The 18,152-nt window shown below is 41.0% G+C and overlaps 1 protein-coding gene across 1 annotated transcript; it reads left to right on the top strand.

Moving 5' to 3' along the window:
• Positions 1-802: 802 nt before the first annotated feature.
• On the top strand, positions 803-17,720 carry cap1 (CAP, adenylate cyclase-associated protein 1 (yeast)). Its single transcript, XM_033975391.2, has 13 exons — positions 803-954; positions 7,400-7,501; positions 7,616-7,716; positions 8,695-8,772; positions 9,500-9,643; positions 11,022-11,107; positions 11,597-11,702; positions 11,888-12,068; positions 12,896-13,065; positions 13,815-13,938; positions 14,012-14,094; positions 15,450-15,593; positions 16,256-17,720. Exons 2-13 carry the CDS (start codon positions 7,402-7,404, stop codon positions 16,337-16,339), a joined length of 1,401 nt encoding a protein of 466 aa, XP_033831282.1. The 5' UTR covers positions 803-954; positions 7,400-7,401; the 3' UTR covers positions 16,340-17,720.
• Positions 17,721-18,152: the final 432 nt, after the last annotated feature.

The following is an 18,152-nucleotide window of genomic DNA, read 5'->3' as shown; positions in this document are numbered from 1 at the left end:
CATTTGAACTTCTTTACTCCTAAATACTTTTGCTTTTACTTTAAATAGGTTTGTTTGACCTTTTGTACATTTAGCAATCCCAGGGCTGCAGTCATCCATGTGATTCTAGTGAAGGTGAGAGAGAAAAAACAAACAAACAAAAAAAAAAAACACGGTGGAGCACTTCCTGTATTACCACATGATGACATCACAAGTTGGCACAGAGTGTTTTCAGTTTGAGAGAAGAACTCAGCCTAAATATGCAGGTTTGTGTTAAACATGTGTGAATGAAACAAAACACAACTCCAGGTCTGTTAGTCATGAGGAAACGACAGTATAATAGAGATCATAAAAACAGTGCCACATGAGCAGTATTTATTTATTTATTTTTTCCCGTCTGCTGCCTCAATTAGAACCGATTCAAACCAGAATTTCTTACCTTTCTCCTACCACCCATCAATCACCCCCATCTAGAGGAGAAGTTTGGACATTTCAGACGTCCCTTTGAGCTCTACTTTTTAAGTTTAAATTATATAATCTGAAATAACCTTTGGTTAGCTCTCCTGAAAACTCAAAACAAGGACTGAGCACCAAATGCCTCGCTTCAACATGAACAAGATGCCTAGACTGTTCCATATAAGCAAGGCACAAAAACACCAGGACTACCCACTGTACCAAAGTCATTATGTCACGTCTGTGGTTTGTTGCGTTAAGATAAAAACAAAAGAGGAAGGAAAAAACGGCTGTAAATGTTTAGTTTCATCTTTTTTCTCGCTTCTCTGTCGCTCACGGTCCTTATATGGCAAAAGATTCAGTCGCGCTCACGGCACAGGGCGGAAACCAACGCGGCGCAGTGTCAGCTGGGTAAAACTGTCTCATCCAGGAAGAAAGGACCAGTGCTGTTGCTTTGACGGCGAGCTGCACACTCCCCGTACACTTACACAGGACCAAATCACTGCTCCGGTAATTTAGCAGGTAAGACACGCCGATTTTATAAAGTAAACACTGACTGCGCGGTGTAGATTTTAGCCAAAGACGCGCGTAACGGTGCCAAAACGCGACATTCCGTGTCCGCAAACCGTGTCATTTTTTTACTAGAAATTGTGTATTCATCTTGTTGCAAATGATACTGCATCGATTAGCAATACTTTATCAGCACAAAGCATCATTAGACACCATTGCTTTGCGTAATGGGTAACGTGAACGCCGAAGAATTGCTAAAATGTGCGTTTTTCTGCAGACCGGGGCAGCATTTGCTAACACAGTCTGGGAGGGGTGTGTTGAGACGGGCTAAAAACCAGGAAATGCCGAAACCTAACGCCAGGGAGGAGACTTTTTAGTCCCATGTGAGGGCTAAACTGGCTGTGTAAACAATTAAATGACTCATATAATTGAAATGTCTGTCAATTTACGCGTGTCTTGGCGTAAGTTCACTGACACAAATTGCATCCCGTGGAGTCTTGTTATCAAATCAGAGTCTTGGTGATTGGACGCAAGGAATTATGTTGTAACCGTTTTTTAAAAGTTACAGCTACACACATGAAACCATATTAAAGCTTCAATAAATGTTAAATACGCGAAATAAAATGAGGAGTGACATATTTTAAAGGGATACAGAATGCGACGTAACACCAGCTGCCGGCCGGTGCTTCTCGGGCTAAAGGCTAACAGCAGTGACCGAAGGAGGAGACTGCCAACCGGGTTATCGCATTAGCCTCTGCCCCTTGAACTTGATCAGCTGCAGATTAAGGTTCACTGGACTGATTTAGAGGACGTAGTGGACGATTAAAATGAAACTAGGCTTGTTTTGGCTGTTTAAAGTCTATGTTATAGCACGGGTATTGTTCGGTCTTGTTGTTTGCCCCGGGCGCACAGAGACCAGGCCTAACCTACTTCCGTGTTGCAGCGACTGTGCAGGAAAATTCTCATCTTATCTTCCCAAAAACTAAACACTGTAATCAAACTGACCAGATAAACTAAAGGAACTATGTCATGATTTGATTAAATGTGCCCAGGCATGTCATTTTCAAAACATTAGGCTAATTTGAGTGGAATAAAGGGCATTACATACAATTTCAGACAGTGCTCTAAACTGTCTTAGTCTTAGGTGCAAAAATAATGATTAATGAAAGCTGAAAGTCTTCACAAATAGACCAGCTCTCTGTGTAGCCCATCAGTCTGCTCACAATGGTGGATTTTTCAAAATGTAGTGCTATGTTGCTCTCGATTTGTCATCACCTGGTTTTAATAAATGCAACAACTTCTGATGTTTTTTTTCTCTTGTTGATTTATTAAAGCCATTTCTTTAACTCAGGTTGCTCCCACTAACTTAAAGTACTGTCTGCTCTCTGATAAACAAGCAAAGCCAAAGTAAAAAGCCTCAAATCTGTCACTAGACAAAAAGTTGTTGGACTAATCCAAGCTGCTGCGTCAGTTCTGGTCAGATTGGTTACTGTCCACCAGCAGGAACTGAAGATGACCTGGACCTGGACCACAGAGGGATTACACAATCGAGCAGAGCCAAATGTAAAGACAAAATTAATGCAGTAATTTTGGTAGTAAAGTAGTGAAAGTTTTTTGGAGTTAAAATGATGCAAATTGGCAGAGTTATGGAGAATATTTACTTTGTCTTGTATTTTAGTTTAAATCCTCTGGTATTTCTATAGAGCTTTGTTACAATTCTTTTGCGATGAATCAAATGAGTTGTTGCAGCCAGACCTGTCACGAGAGCACATTTTTAAACACGACATATAGCTGGTGAAAATATAGACATAAATGATAATATTGAGTGCCATTAGGCCACTGTCTTGAGAACCCTAAAGTTGGATTACCTCCTGACAACTATTCCAAATGCACAATAAGGAACATGAGCTGCAAAACATCATTTCTATAACTCTTTATGTATTTTATTTATTTATTTAACCCTCTACAGCTCAAATATTGACCCCCAAAAATAATTATAAAAAAAAAAAATAATTTCATAAGTCTGTTTGCCAAAGCTCTATTGTTTAAATCCTGTTGTTTTGTGTTTTTACAAATGTTCTGGCCACACTTTGAAACATTTGAAATGTTTAAAACTAGAATCACTAACTTTATTTTCAATAAAAATGAGCATCAGATACTACTCAATGCTAAAACTAGCATAAAAACTAAATGCTCATTGTTCACAGGTAACAATACTAAAAAAAAGTCCCATTGACAGGACAGAAATGAACCTTTCCTGAATATCTTTAGAATGATTTTGAGCTGTGTCAGAGCAAGTATAAGGCACATAGACTAGTATACACCCATGGACCACTTTGGAACATACCTGGACACTGAGGAATTACACAGCTATAAGGCCACATGGGAATAGAACACAAAGTACTACTATTTCATGTGAAAAATCACATTCTATTGTCTAAAGAAAAGTGTTTACTATAATTGTGGGATCGGTATGGCGTATTCAGTCTTTCCTTAGGATCGAAATAGAGTTTGAAATGTTAGTATCGTGACACACTAGTGCAAGTTTGTATCGCAATATAAATCCCTTGGTCCACTTGAGTTTACTCTTCCCTGTTGTCCACCTCATTCATGGACCACTCCCTTTAATAATGACTGAGTCACTGAGGCTTAAACCAGGAAGTGGACTTTGTTGAGCCAAACCAGTGCAGGTCAGAACTAGTACTGCTAAATATGAGCTAGTTTAGCATTACTGCAATTCACTTGGAACAAAAGCAAAGAAACAGGTGGGTCGAGTGCTTGTTGGTTGAAAATGAACTGCTGACTGCTCCTTTAGAAATGAATTAAATGAAAAGTAAACAAAGAACACTTCCTATGGAGCTCTGAATAAGTTTTATTGCCTGGGAACAAAATTCAAACTAGGAACTTGCTACAGCGATATGACCAATAGCAGTGGCACGATACTGAGGAATAGACTCGATACTCAAACAATCCCGATACCACGATTATAATAAAAACACTTTCTTTAGACAATAAAATGTGATTTTTCCACATGAAATGGTAGTACTTTGTTTTTTATTCCCATGTGGCCTTATATCTGTGTGAACCCTCAGTGTCCAGGTAGGTTCCATAAAAATGCATTAAAAAAATCTTTTGTCAAACCGTCCAACTTTTGAAACTCAAACAGAATGGGTGTGTTTGGGTGAGTATGCAAAACTTCTCAAAACTAATACTCATTTACATTTAAACTGTCAAATATTCAAATTGGGTCTTGACCTTGGTACCCACAGGTCTCCATGTAGGGCTGTCAAAAAGATCGAAAATCAGATATTTACAGATTTATCAAACTGGTATCAAAACTAGGCACTCAGTTGAGCAGGCATCAATCAAATATCAAGTATAAGACACATAGACTAGTATACGCCCATGGACCACTATGGAGCGCACTGGACACTGAGGAATTACACAGATTTAAGTTTGAAGCCAAAACATAGAAATAATGGGGAAACTGTAAACTTTCAGAGGTGAAAATAAACACAGAAATTAAACCTACTGCAAATGAGTTCTTAACGTTTCAGTCGACTGGAGTTTGAACGAGTCGACTGGAGTTTGAATGAGTCCTGCTTGAGATGGATCCAGGAACAAACCCTTTTATTTAAATGTGCTGTATGTTCCTCCTCCTGTGGATCTTCAGGGCCCAATGCAAAACACAGCAGCTCCGTTTTGCATGAAGCTGATGAAGACTTCAACAGACGACCAGGGTCATATTTCAACTTCTTCTCTTCACATAAGTCACTTTAAAGATGCAGTGTGTAACTTTTCTGATTGAAGGGCCCAGCTCCTGCTTGTCGCTATGAAGATGTTATGGCTTTGACTGGAATGTTCCCACAGTGTAGCATTACATTATGGGTTTTATTCATAGACTGTATATATACACGGACAATGCTGCTAGCTGCTGCAATCCAACCAGGAGGTGATCATGTGCACGCTTGCGGCTCCATCGACTCTGGCTCAAATTCACTTTCTATTGAAAAACGGTGGCCCCTCTCTCTGTAACTGCTGCTGTCAGACTCATCATTTTGGTCTTAAAATGTTCATATTAACCCGCTCTACGTGATCCTGGGGTTTTTATTTTGCTATTGTGTCTGTAAATCAAGATGTGAACATTAAACAAACCAGAGGACTTCTTTCCTCGAGGTCACGATCACTAGCGTTAGCAACTGGTTTGCGGGAAGGGACCTTCAGTACCTTCGCTCCAGATTGGCTCTTTGGTTGTTATGATACTCGCGGTAGGAATTCCAAATATGGAACTGTGCTCCAAATTCACCCCTATAACTGCTAACCTCGAAAAGCTTCATTTGATTTTTACCTTTATACTGTAGGTTCATAGTGGTCCATGGGTGTATACTAGTCTGTGTGTCTTATACTTGTTTTGATTTAGCTCAAGATCATTCTAAAGATATTCAGGAAAGGTTCATTTCTGTCAATGGGACTTTTTAGTATCGATACCTGTGAAAAATGAGGATCTAGTTTTAGAATCGATTAATATGATTTTCGATTTTTCCATAGGGACTTATTCTGTGTAAAAGCTGCTAACCCTGTAGTTTAGACTCTACAAACATGCTCTGAAATGTCCCTGTGTGTGTCAGGTGCCATCCACCGTGTGTGTCAGGTGCTCTTCCTCCAAACCAGAGCTGCTTTTTTATGTTGTTTGGTGATTTCATGTTTTATATTATTGCATTCCTTATATTACTACTTAAATACTTCAGCCGTGTACTTGCATAACCAGACGAGAGGCAGGTTTTTGGAGTAGAGTTGCACACATACCTTTTATTACGAGTCCAGACCTGAAGCCACATTTTTCAGGTTTTTTTTACCCCACACTTAAAGGGGTTTTATGGCAGCTACAGATGATTCAGCACTTCCTGAAGGAACTTTTCTGGTGTAGGGTTTGACATGTGCTTTTCCATGTAGATACTACTGCTTTGTCTGGAATTTTCCACAGTATAATGATTGATGTATACATCCTGGATTTATTCAATTTGTTTTAATTATGGGAAAAAAATACCTGAAAAACACAGATCTGACATGTAACTTGGCCTCCTTGTCTCCATGGAGAGTATGTGCTCCATTTTAGTTTTTAACCTTTTATATTAAAAGAACAAAAATCAATTTTATTTATTTAAAGGCCCATATGACAATATTTTCTGATCCATGTTCTAATGTTTCCTAATCAAACAGACCTGGAGTTGTGTTTTGTTTCATTCACACGTTTAACACACAAACCCTGCATATTTAATCTGAGTTCTTCTCTCAAACTGAAAACACCCTGTATCACCACATGACATCACAAGGTGGAAAAGAAAGTGCTCCACTGTGTTTTTAACCTCCATACACCTTCACTAGAATCATTTGGATGATTTCAGTCCTGGAATTTCCACATCTCTATTGAACTAAACATAAAAGGAGCTATTAACTTAAACTACCACTTGATGATATCACAAGGTGAAATGGAGCATTTTGAGCTTTGGAGATGTAGACAGACTAATAAAGTGTTACTCAAACATATGTGAATGAAACAAAACACAACCCCAGGTCTGTTTTTGAGGAGGGAACAGCATTATAGCATGGTTTAAAGCTCACAAGAGTCAGTTTGTGTGATATAGGACTTTTAAATGTCTTCAAAATGTTTTTGTTTAATGATGATGAACATGAGGCGATGGAAGTGGGACGTTGTGCTTCTTGGTTCTAGTTGTGCTGTTTTGTTTGTTCACTGAACCAGGCTATTTTAATTGTTGCTTTTGCTAATTACAGAGTCCCCAGTGTCATCATGTTCATGTTCATGCTAATGGCACCCATTACCCTCTCTTCTGCATCCTCTGCTCCCTCTGACCCTCTCCTCTGCATCTTCTGCTCCCTCTGACCCCCTCCTCTGCATCCTCTGCTCCCTCTGACCCTCTCCTCTGTATCTTCTGCTCCCTCTGACCCCCTCCTCTGCATCCTCTGCTCCCTCTGACCCTCTCCTCTGTATCTTCTGCTCCCTCTGACCCTCTCCTCTGTATCTTCTGCTCCCTCTGACCCTCTCCTCTGCATCTTCTTCTCCCTCTGACCCTCTCCTCTCCATCTTCTGCTCCCTCTGACCCTCTCCTTTGCATCCTCTGCTCCATCTGACCCTCTGCATCCTCTGCTCCCTCTCACCCTCTTTTTTGCATCTTCTGCTCCATTTGACCCTCTCCTCTGTATCCCCTGTTCCCTCTCACCCTCTTTTTTGCATCTTCTGCTCCATTTGACCCTCTCCTCTGTATCCTCTGTTCCCTCTCACCCTCTTTTTTGCATCTTCTGCTCCATCTGACCCTCTCCTCTGCATCCTCTGCTCCCTCTCACCCTTTTTTTGCGTCTTCTGCATCCTCTGGCCCTCTCCTCTGCATCCTCTGCTCCTTAACACATATTAAACCTGTATTTTCCTGTGTGTCTTCAGTTATGGCTGAGTTGGCTGGGTTGGTGGCTCGTTTGGAGGTAGCGGTGGGGAGGCTGGAGGGCATGTCCGGAGGAGGAGGGGCCGTTGCTCCTGCTGGTGGACGTAAGTATTGCATTAATTTACAAAACTCTAGGTTTTAAGTTTTAGATCAATATTGCACAAATAAATATTAATCAACACAAAGTTTGAATAACTGGATTCATATCTCTTCTTCAGCTGTGTCCAAGTTTGTGGAGGAGTACGACGACATCGTGAGCGGAGCCGTGGCTCAGTATCTGTCCCTCAGTCAGAAGATTGGAGGAGACGTCCAGAAACATGTACGTAAAGTTTATTCAAGTTTTTCTATCACACATATAAAACAACTTCAGCTGAATGTGCTCCACATGAAAGTCAACACAAAACACATATACAGTGATCCCTCGTTTATAAAGTTTTTAAAGTTCAAACCTTTGTATATTATATCCCTCTTTCTCGATGATCTCTTTAAATGTGTTGTTCATGTCCCTCTGCTCCAGCGGTATCCACAGAGGCGCCTCTCCGTGTAGAGAAACACTTAAGTACAAAGCGTTTCTGAAATTTGTCGATACAGAACGTTTCATCGTTATGGGTTTTGTCAGGGAGAAATCTTGTAAACACACAGCACTTCAGTCACACTGTGATCCAACATTTATGTAAATTTAACCCTAATATACTGTCCTCACCAGTCTCCTGAGGCTGTGGTTTGGTGGGTTACAGTTAGATTTAATATAATGTATTTTCTTGCTGTCTTCCTTGCTTAAATAGACCAACATGGCAGGACAGTTACAGCTCGTCTTTATTCAATAACTTAACTCATCTCATCTTGTGCACACCCTGTGCGTGTTCACTGCTATATTTTTAACGTTGCACTCCTCAAATGTGCTGTACCGCAACAATAAGTAGGAACCAATATCTATTCAACTTAATATAATAAATAATATTGCAAAATTGCACACACAAAAAAATCTGCAAAACAGCGAGGCCATGAAAGGTGAACCGTGATATTGCGAGGGAGAACTGTATAGGTCACACGATACGCAGGGAAAGAACAATAAAACATCAAGATATCCTGTCTAGCTAGTATCTCCCTGGCATTTAAGACTGAGAAGATCTGACAAGCAGACGGTGCTGTTCCAGAGGAAGTCTAACATTATAAAATATGAACTACATCCAGTTTCCTGTTTGCATTAGTGTATATTGTATTAAGTTCTTGTATATATTTATATATACACACCTGTACATCTATATAAATATATATACACTTGTCTTATGTGCAGGCGGACATGATGAAGCAGGGGTTTGCTGCTGTCAGACAGGTCCTTTTGCTCGCCTCCTCACATCAGAAACCCTCAGATGTAAGTACTGTGAATACTACTGCGAATACTACTACTGCTAAGAATACTGCAACTATCACGGCTACTAATGCAGCTAATATTATTATTATTACTACGACTGCAACCTCATAATATTTGAGCTTTTCTTCATACAAAGCTCTCGTGATGTGACAGCTTTGATAACTTCTGTTTGTTTTTTGTTTGTATGTTTGTTTACAGTTTTAGACTTTGTTTTAGTTTTTACAGTGTAAACAAACTAAACAACAATTTGTTTAGTTTGGTTGTAAAACAAACTGTAAACAGACAAAACTGTTTTATTTGCTGAGTTTGTTTACAGTTTGTTTTACTTTGCTTAGTTTAGTTTGTTTACAGTTTAACTCATCTCATCTCGTGTGCATGTGCGCATTCACTCTTGTTATATTTTTATCAGTCAGCTCCTCAAATGCGCTGTACCGCAACAATAAGTAGGAACCAATATTGTTATGAAAAAAGTAAATCTATTCAACATAATATGATAAATATTTTCGTTTGTTTATTTACAGTTTGTTTTGTTTGTTTTAGAGTTTTAGTTTGTTTAGTTGTTTTGTTTTGAGTTTTTTTTTAGTTTTTGTTTTTTTTAGTTTGTTTGCAGTTTTTGTTTTGTTTGTTTACAGTTTATTTTGCTTAGTTTGTTTAGTTTGTTTTAATTAGTTATTTGGTTGTTTAGTTTGTTTGCTCGGTCTATAGAGCTGTTCTGTTCTGGTTTCAGTCGGCTCTGGGCCCTCTGCTCCAGCCCGTGTCCAAAGTGGTGACTCAGGTCCAAAACTTCCGTGAATCCAATCGGACGTCTGTGCTGTTTAACCACCTTTCTGCAGTCAGTGAGAGCGTGGGTGCCCTCGGGTGGATCACTGTGGTAAGACACTCACACACACACAGATGTTTCAGTGAAGCTTAGGAGGAAAGACAGATGTGTCCAGAAGTTCTTTAGATGGATGGATAGACAGACTAACCTTCCTTCCTTCCTAATAAAGTCAGAGAGGCCAGCAGACACAGATTTAATATTATCATTAAAAATGATCATGATTTAAAATCTTCATTAAAAATTATGATTTTTATATGTAAAAAAAAAAGAGTAACTCTAAAATAACTAAAATAACAGTTCACTCGCCAACTCTGAGACGAACCTCATGTGTGTTTCAGGTTCCTCACAAACCTCATGTCCTGGTTAAATCTTTAAGAGATGAAAAATAACTAATTTTCATTGATCTTCCAATGGATCATGGTTTTCAATTTTATTTTATATAAATTTATCAAATAAAATCGACTTTCAATATTAACTTCATAAACATTTATGAGGTGCTGGGACTGGACTTTAGACTGGGGACTGGACTTTAGCTTGAGGACTAGGAATGGGGACTGGACTTTAGACTGGGGACTGGACTTTAGCTTGAGGACTGGGGACTGGACTTTAGACTGGGGACTGGACTATAGGTTGAGAACTAGGACTTTAGACTGGGGACTGGACTATAGGTTGAGAACTAGGACTTTAGACTGGGGACTGGACTATAGCTTGAGAACTAGGACTGGGGACAGGACTCTAGGAGGACTGGCTGGATACCTTCCTTAAAACGAAATGGCTGACTCTTACTCTGATGGAGCAGATCAGTTATACAGTTCTGTTTTTCTCTCAAACCATCCACAGAATACGAACGTTAATATGAACTCTAAAGATTTGAACTAACTTCAACCACACGTTAAGCTTTGAGAATGAAACAGGGTTTCTCCTCTGCCGCTCCTCATCTCGCTCTCTCTCTTTTCCTGTCCTCTTTCGCTCTGTGTGAAATACATTATTATGCATGCTATTCTTTTGAGTCTGACAGCTCCAGGAGACACTGAACAAGAGACACATAGTGGGTTATTGAAGTTAAATAGACCAGTATTCTGTGATGACGAAGATGGTTCTCAACTGGTTTTCAGTGTTTGCATTTTAATGTTTCTTCCGTTCATTACATAATCATTGTTCATCACTTATCAAGTGTTTTAGTTTTGTTTTTCAACTTAAAACGCACAGACAGATGAAGATCTAGGCTTAAATCTGAAGCTAGGTAGTCTTTAGTTTATAATGTAACCTCCATTTTTTTTTTTTAAAGGTAAACTTGTTTTTTATGGTATAGTCCTGCACTTGACCATCTCTCGGTGTGTCTGGGTTGAACCTATCAGAACTAGTGCAGCTGGGCTTTCTTTGGTGTCTGTTCAGAAAATGTGTTGTTGTATTCTATCTGTTGTTTCAGGCTCCAAAACCAGGCCCCTATGTGAAGGAGATGACCGACGCCGCCATGTTCTACACCAACCGTGTGCTCAAAGACTACAAGGACAAGTACAGACATCACTGTGTTACTGATGATAAAGGAGGCATTAGACTCGAAGCGTAGGGCACGATTATGTTGGACCATGATGTTGGACCAGGGTGTGTAGGTGTTGGACCTGGAGGGTTTGTCTGGGACATACCAACTGCTATCAGATATCGAAACTGATATGGAGCTGTTACTAATCTCAAAACAACTTTGTAAATAAAAATTAAAACATTATATTCAAACATTAACATATATTTTAACTCCCCAAGTCAAATAAGACCTGTAAACAGCCAACCAGTATAACAACTGGAAGCCGATAACACATTTGGATAAGCTTTGTCTTATTTTGGTTTAAATAAATGCGGTGAGACTTGAAGCTTTAGTGTCAGTGTCTGTATCAGAACTGAAAAAACTGGATCGATGCCTCCTTAATCCTAAAGAGTCTGTTCTTTATTCTAATTCTGGATAATTTGTAAAAAATTATTTTTGTGACCCCTTTGTGTTTGTCTCAGAGATAAGACGCACACAGAGTGGGTGAAGGCCTATCTCTCCATTTGGACTGAGATGCAGAATTACATCAAAAAACACCACACGACTGGCCTGGCCTGGAGCAAGACTGTGAGTGACATGAGCTCATTTACACGTCATGGGATTAATTCAACCTGTATTACACTGTATGACACCTCTCCTCTCTCCCTCTCTCCCCCTCCTACCTCTCCTTTCTCTCTTCCTCTCCTCTCTCCCCCCCTCCTCCCTTTCCCTCTTCTCCTCCTCCATTTCCTCTTTCTTTCTCTCTCTCTCAGGGTCCTGTGGCCTCAGCTTCCTCTGCTCCTCCTGCGACCTCTGGGGGATGCCCTCCTCCCCCTCCACCTGGGCCCCCTCCCCCCGCTCTTGACCTGAGCACTGGAGGAGGCGGGGACTCTGGAGCTGACAACCGCAACGCACTGTTCGCCTCCATCAACAAGGGGGCAGACATCACTAAGGGTGGGTCAGAGGACTAGGGTGCGAGAGTGTGGGGTAGAACAGCCGCGAGTGTGGGGTAGAACAGCCGCGAGTGTGGGGTAGAACAGCCGCGAGTGTGGGGTAGAACAGCCGCGAGTGTGGGGTAGAACAGCCGCGAGTGTGGGGTAGAACAGCCGCGAGTGTGGGGTAGAACAGCCGCGAGTGTGGGGTAGAACAGCCGCGAGTGTGGGGTAGAACAGCCGCGAGTGTGGGGTAGAACAGCCGCGAGTGTGGGGTAGAACAGCCGCGAGTGTGGGGTAGAACAGCCGCGAGTGTGGGGTAGAACAGCCGCGAGTGTGGGGTAGAACAGCCGCGAGTGTGGGGTAGAACAGCCGCGAGTGTGGGGTAGAACAGCCGCGAGTGTGGGGTAGAACAGCCGCGAGTGTGGGGTAGAACAGCCGCGAGTGTGGGGTAGAACAGCCGCGAGTGTGGGGTAGAACAGCCGCGAGTGTGGGGTAGAACAGCCGCGAGTGTGGGGTAGAACAGCCGCGAGTGTGGGGTAGAACAGCCGCGAGTGTGGGGTAGAACAGCCGCGAGTGTGGGGTAGAACATGTCTCTTGAAAATCTCATCCCACCTCTATCAGTAAAGTTAAGCCAAGATTTTGAAATTATTTACAATATATCTAAATAATCAATTAAATTCAAGTCTTTTAGCTATAGCTGCTCATATGACCGTCTCCACGATCTGAGTACAGTGTAACCCTTTCACGCCAAAGACAGATGGTTTTTCCCCATGTGGGCCCAGTCTGGTCCTGTCCCTATTGACAAACAGCTGATGGATGCATTTAATATAACTGTTTCCTCTTTAGGGCTGAAGCATGTGTCTGATGACCAGAAGACCCATAAGAACCCAAACCTGAGGGGGGTTGGAGGTCCTGTGCGCTCAGGGCCCAAACCCTTCTCCCCTGCCCCTAAAGCCGCTGCTCCGGCTCAGGCTCTGCCCCCTGTCCTAGAGCTCGACGGGAAGAAGTGGAAAGTGGTGAGTGTCGGAGGCTGGAGGTGCTAATGCTAGCTAAGCTAATGCTACTCACACTGAGCTAACTCTGGGGACTAAACACACTGGCAGTGGGAGCGTTAGTGCGCCGGTGTCTCACAAAAGCACAGTTACCGCTGGGTTGGCCACAGAGGCGGCTCTGTGTTGGAGTAGTTGCGTATAACAGGTCTACAGTTACACACCAAACTGGAGGTTTCAAATCAACAGTCTGCCTGAACTCTACACTCGCATCAATTAAAAAAAAAAAATCTTAACAGAACGTGCTGCTCCATAAATGCACTTTGTGGGGACATTGTGTCCCTTCCCATTCACTTTTGCTCTGTGCATAAGATGACCAGAACTTAAACCTGGGACACATGACCTCTCCATTCTGGGGATGGTTCAGTCCAAAATGGAGATGTCATGTGCTCAGTCAGAATCTGAGGGACTTCTGTTGGTGCATTTTTATGACTGATGGACATTTTCAGGTTTTTCTGTATTTTAACCAAACAAATGAGAGTATATCCTCCTCTTCACTGTTGCCGGGGATCCGATTGGTCTAAATGTAGACACTTGGGACACTTCTTGTATAAAACTGTCAAATCACTGGTTTTGTATAAATCTACTGGATCAGGGGACACGGGGCTCAAACCTGGGACTGTCCCAGATCAATGCGGACGTCTTGTCCCTCTGAACTCAAATACAAATCTCAGGGTTAATCGTCTCTAATATTTTTTCTGTCTTTTGTTTTGTAGGAGAACCACGAGAACGCCCAGAATCTTATGATCAGCGACACAGAACTCAAACAGGTGGTTTATGCTTTTAAATGTAACAAGAGCACGCTGCAAGTGAAGGGCAAGATCAACTCCATCACTCTCGGTATGACACCCGCTGGAGTTTCTGACTGAACCCTCATTATGACTGTGTCTAAATATGCTCCTTGTGTTTCCAGACAACTGTAAGAAAATGGGTTTGGTGTTTGACGATGTGGTGGGAATAGTGGAGGTGATCAACTGCAGAGACCTCAAAATTCAGGTGAGAAGAATGGCTACCTGTCCACACCTTACGATGTCATTAGGTGTAAATCCAGAAGAGCTCCTTTCCATTTTTACTAGGGATGCACTGATCCAGCTTTACAAACACAGATAATGACCCTTTGACTTTAAGTATCTGTCACACAGTTCACTTATTATAAAATTGTGGTATTTTTTATCATCTTGCAACTCTAAACAACTTTGTATAAATAAAAGTTCAAACATTTGAGACGTCCTGGGCCTACAGCCTGTAAATGGTCTCTTTACATCAAATGAAAGGGCCATCCAGGATATCCACTAAATCAATATTATTGGGCCGATACCTGATCCAATAAAACTTCAACATCAGATACTGGTATCGGTGCATCCCTGATTTTTTTACAGTCCCTATACCTTGACCAAACTTTGATAATTGCCTCCTAAAGATGCTAAATGAAGAAGCTAGCAGCTATTGTTTTTAGCCTTGTTTGAACTGCTTTACCCTTCAGTGTGACAAGGGCTTGGTTAAGGTCTTAAAACTTAGCATATGGCCCTGTATTTGCAAAATTATGCCCTGACTCTGCTGGTTCAGAAATGGGATTCTTAAGAATAATGTACAGCTGTATCTGAATGACCACACTCTTCCTACAGGTGGCACTGTTTAGGGGTCACACATTCTGAGTGGTGTTTGAGTGAAAAAGTAGTGCATTCCAAATTTTCCACAATGCACCTTGAAAAGTAGTGTCCAGCACTAGTCTCTACTCAGGCCAATACAGACCACAATGCATTGGGTGAGTCATAAAAGCCCCAGTGGACAGAGACAGGTCTTTAACTGGACACAACATGACTGAATGAAGCAGAGAGAAGCTCTGCTTTATGGAACTGTTGATCCTGATTATGAATAAAACACTCTTAAACAGTTATGGTGTAAAGGTGCTATCAGCTCTAGCTCGAGCTGTTAGCAGAGTGATCATTTCTACCTCTCAGACATAAATGTGAATGCACCAGTCCGTTTACGTGAGATCTAGTTTGACCTAAACATGCGAGATTATTATTAGTCCAGTGCTAGTTCAGTCTCATCATTATATGTGACACAAATCAAGTTTTATCAGAGTCTTGGGCTCTGGGTAAAAAGTCTAAAGTCGCATGACCTGAGTGTAGTGATCTGAGTCTGAATCTCTCTGTCAATGAGGCTCTATAGAGTCTGATAAAGAATGCGGGTCTGTGGGGTGAGGGGCTGGGGGAGACATTCGGACACAGCCGAGCTTTAGTTTCATTATTATGTTTCATCTATACATTTTAAACAACAAAATGTGGTATTGTTACTGGGCACAGCACTGGTCAGACTTGTTTTGGTTAAATTCTTTCATTTTCCAGGTGATAGGAAAAGTCCCAACCATCTCCATCAACAAGACGGACGGCTGCCACGTTTACTTGAGCAAAGACTCTCTGAGCTGTGAGATCATCAGCGCCAAGAGCTCCGAGATGAACGTTCTCGTACCTAACAAAGACGGGGAGTTTGTGAGTGAATCCTCTGTACCATCTGACCCCCTCTGCATCCTCTCCTCTCTGACCCTCTCCTCTGCATTCTCTGCTCCGTCTGACCTCCTCCTCTGCATTAGCCTGCTCTCTGACCCTCTCCTCTGTATCCCCTGCTCTATCTGACCATCTTCTCTCCATCCTCTGCACCATCTGTCCCTCTCCTCTGCCTCTGCTCAATTCTTTGGGAAAAAACATTGTCAAATCTTTAATATTTTAACTTGTACACCTTATACTTTTTGCAGTTCTCGATTCAGAATTAGTTTTAGTCCCTGTTTAATCTGTGGGTTTGTTGATCATTTAGATCTTTTGTAGTTCGGCTTACAGAGGGTGTTCTACAAAATCAACTTTTTATTTGGCTTTCCTTGTGTAGCGCTCCAAAGACGGGAGTGATTTAGCACAGGGAGCAAAGGGAGGGGAGACTCAGAGCATCAAAAACAAAAGGGAAACTTATAAAACAAAGCATTTTGGGTGAATATAGCATTTTCAAAACAATAAAAGGTAAGAACGTGATCTAAATATGTTATGCATTACAGGTAATACCCCATAGAAGTAAAATGCCCTTTCTTTAATACCCCACAGAAGTCAAATACCTCTTAAATACCCATTTTAAGCCAATTTTTTTTTTTTTGTGTCTTCCACAGACCGAGATGCCAGTACCAGAACAGTTCAAGACCATTTGGGACGGACACAAGTTGGTCACCACGGCAACAGAAATCGCTGGATAAAATTCTTCACCTCAAATCCATTTTCACAATTTTCTAATTTCAAAAAAATGCCTCATTCCTCCTGACTGACCCCAGCACCAGCTCATTGCAAGACTGGCACCTCAAACACTTCCTCATTCTCAGCCAATCAAATCACAGCTTCAGCTCCGATAGCCAATGAGAAGGCTGCTCTGTGTTTATAGCAGCCTTCCTGCCAATCACAAGGGAGCTGCTCATTCAGTAAACAAACATAAGGCCAGTGAGCACTTTGCTAAGAATGATTAAACTACAAAAAGTAATTGCTACTTTATTTTAAATGGCTAAAATTTCAGATATTTTTCATTTTTGACTCGTTAAAATTTTACTACAAAAAGTAAAAAGTACTTTAGCCAAACACGTATATATCTTGGTTTGAACAGCTTTAGAAAACACATCTGCCAGTGGAATGGACCCTGTACTAAAGCTGCACTGTGTAACTTTTTTGCTTGTTTCGATGAAGATGTCACGTTGCATAGAATGTTCCAGAGTATAGCATTACACCAAGTGCATTCTTATTGTGGGCGGTGTTGCCTCTCCACTGATCTAGTCTGTAACTTGGTCTGGTGGCTTCATGTACTCCTCTCTTTAGAGATGGATGTTTGTTACTGTACTGTGGAACATTTTAGACAAACTTCACTTCTTAATACACTTAAAAATGACTTATATCATGAGAAGTGTGTTGATCCATTGGTGCATGTGTGTACTAATATCAGGGTAAAATGTGCTTTTTGAAATCTAGATCTTATGTGCTTGTCTCCATGGAGATGTTATTTTGCACAGTATGGCATTAAAATGATCTACCTCCAGAAAGGCAAAATTACACCAAGTTACAGGTCCATGGAGAAGAGACCTTGCTTGCAGAAGGAATGGGTGTTTTTGAATAAGTGCAAGATGGAAGGGTTAATGCCATAGTTATGAACATTCTAGGTGAAGCAGTAACATTTCTGTGGAGACGAGATGTTTGTCAGTGTGGTGTAAAATTCTCATTTAAAATTGGTATCGGTTCAATAATATCACTCACTAGTAAGAAATCCATTGAAATGGCTCAGATCTTCACTCAACTAAATGAGTCCAAATGAGTCAAAACTGTTCAAAATTGTAAATATTTTAAACTTGAGTCATTTAAAATAAAGCCAATTGGTTTTTGTCATGTAAAAAATGCCAATAGCTTGAATAAACTTAGAACAAATTAGTTTTTCCATGCTGTAGTTTCGCTAATATGGAAGGTTTATATATAAGGTTATGGCTCGTGATTTCCATGCTTTTAAAACAATGGTATTTTTGATGGTTTAAATTCAGACTCAAAAATACCTGGATTTCTTCTGCTTTGTCTATTCCACCATTTTGGGTCTAATTCTTAATGTCTTTTTTGTCATTTTTATGCAAATATCCACTGGTGAAGCACTTGTAATGAACTTAAAAACACGTTGGCACTATGGAATATGGAGATGACATAAGAGCTGTGTCCATGGATCACTCCAAAAATTTTCCTTAAAAATACCACAGTTCGACATTCCGAAGTGTAGAATCATTCCATGTAAAACGGTGTGAACAAATATTTGAACTATGAAATAAAGTTTACTGTGTCTGGTCTGGTGTGAAAACCACTGCTGCTTAAGGTTCAGCTCAAACGGCTCTGATGCAGAAGGCTGTAAAAACGTCTTAAGTTCTCTTATTCTGTTTATGGATTTTGGGTCCAGATGCTCATTTGAAAACATCAATAAAAAGATGCAATAAATGAACTTGTGTATGTGTGTATCTTTAAAGTAACAGGTGTGTGTGGTGTTTAAATTTA

This window comes from Periophthalmus magnuspinnatus, chromosome 11 (assembly GCF_009829125.3).
Source record: "Periophthalmus magnuspinnatus isolate fPerMag1 chromosome 11, fPerMag1.2.pri, whole genome shotgun sequence".
Classification (NCBI taxonomy): domain Eukaryota; kingdom Metazoa; phylum Chordata; class Actinopteri; order Gobiiformes; family Gobiidae; genus Periophthalmus; species Periophthalmus magnuspinnatus.
This window is presented reverse-complemented; position numbering and strand designations above follow the sequence as displayed.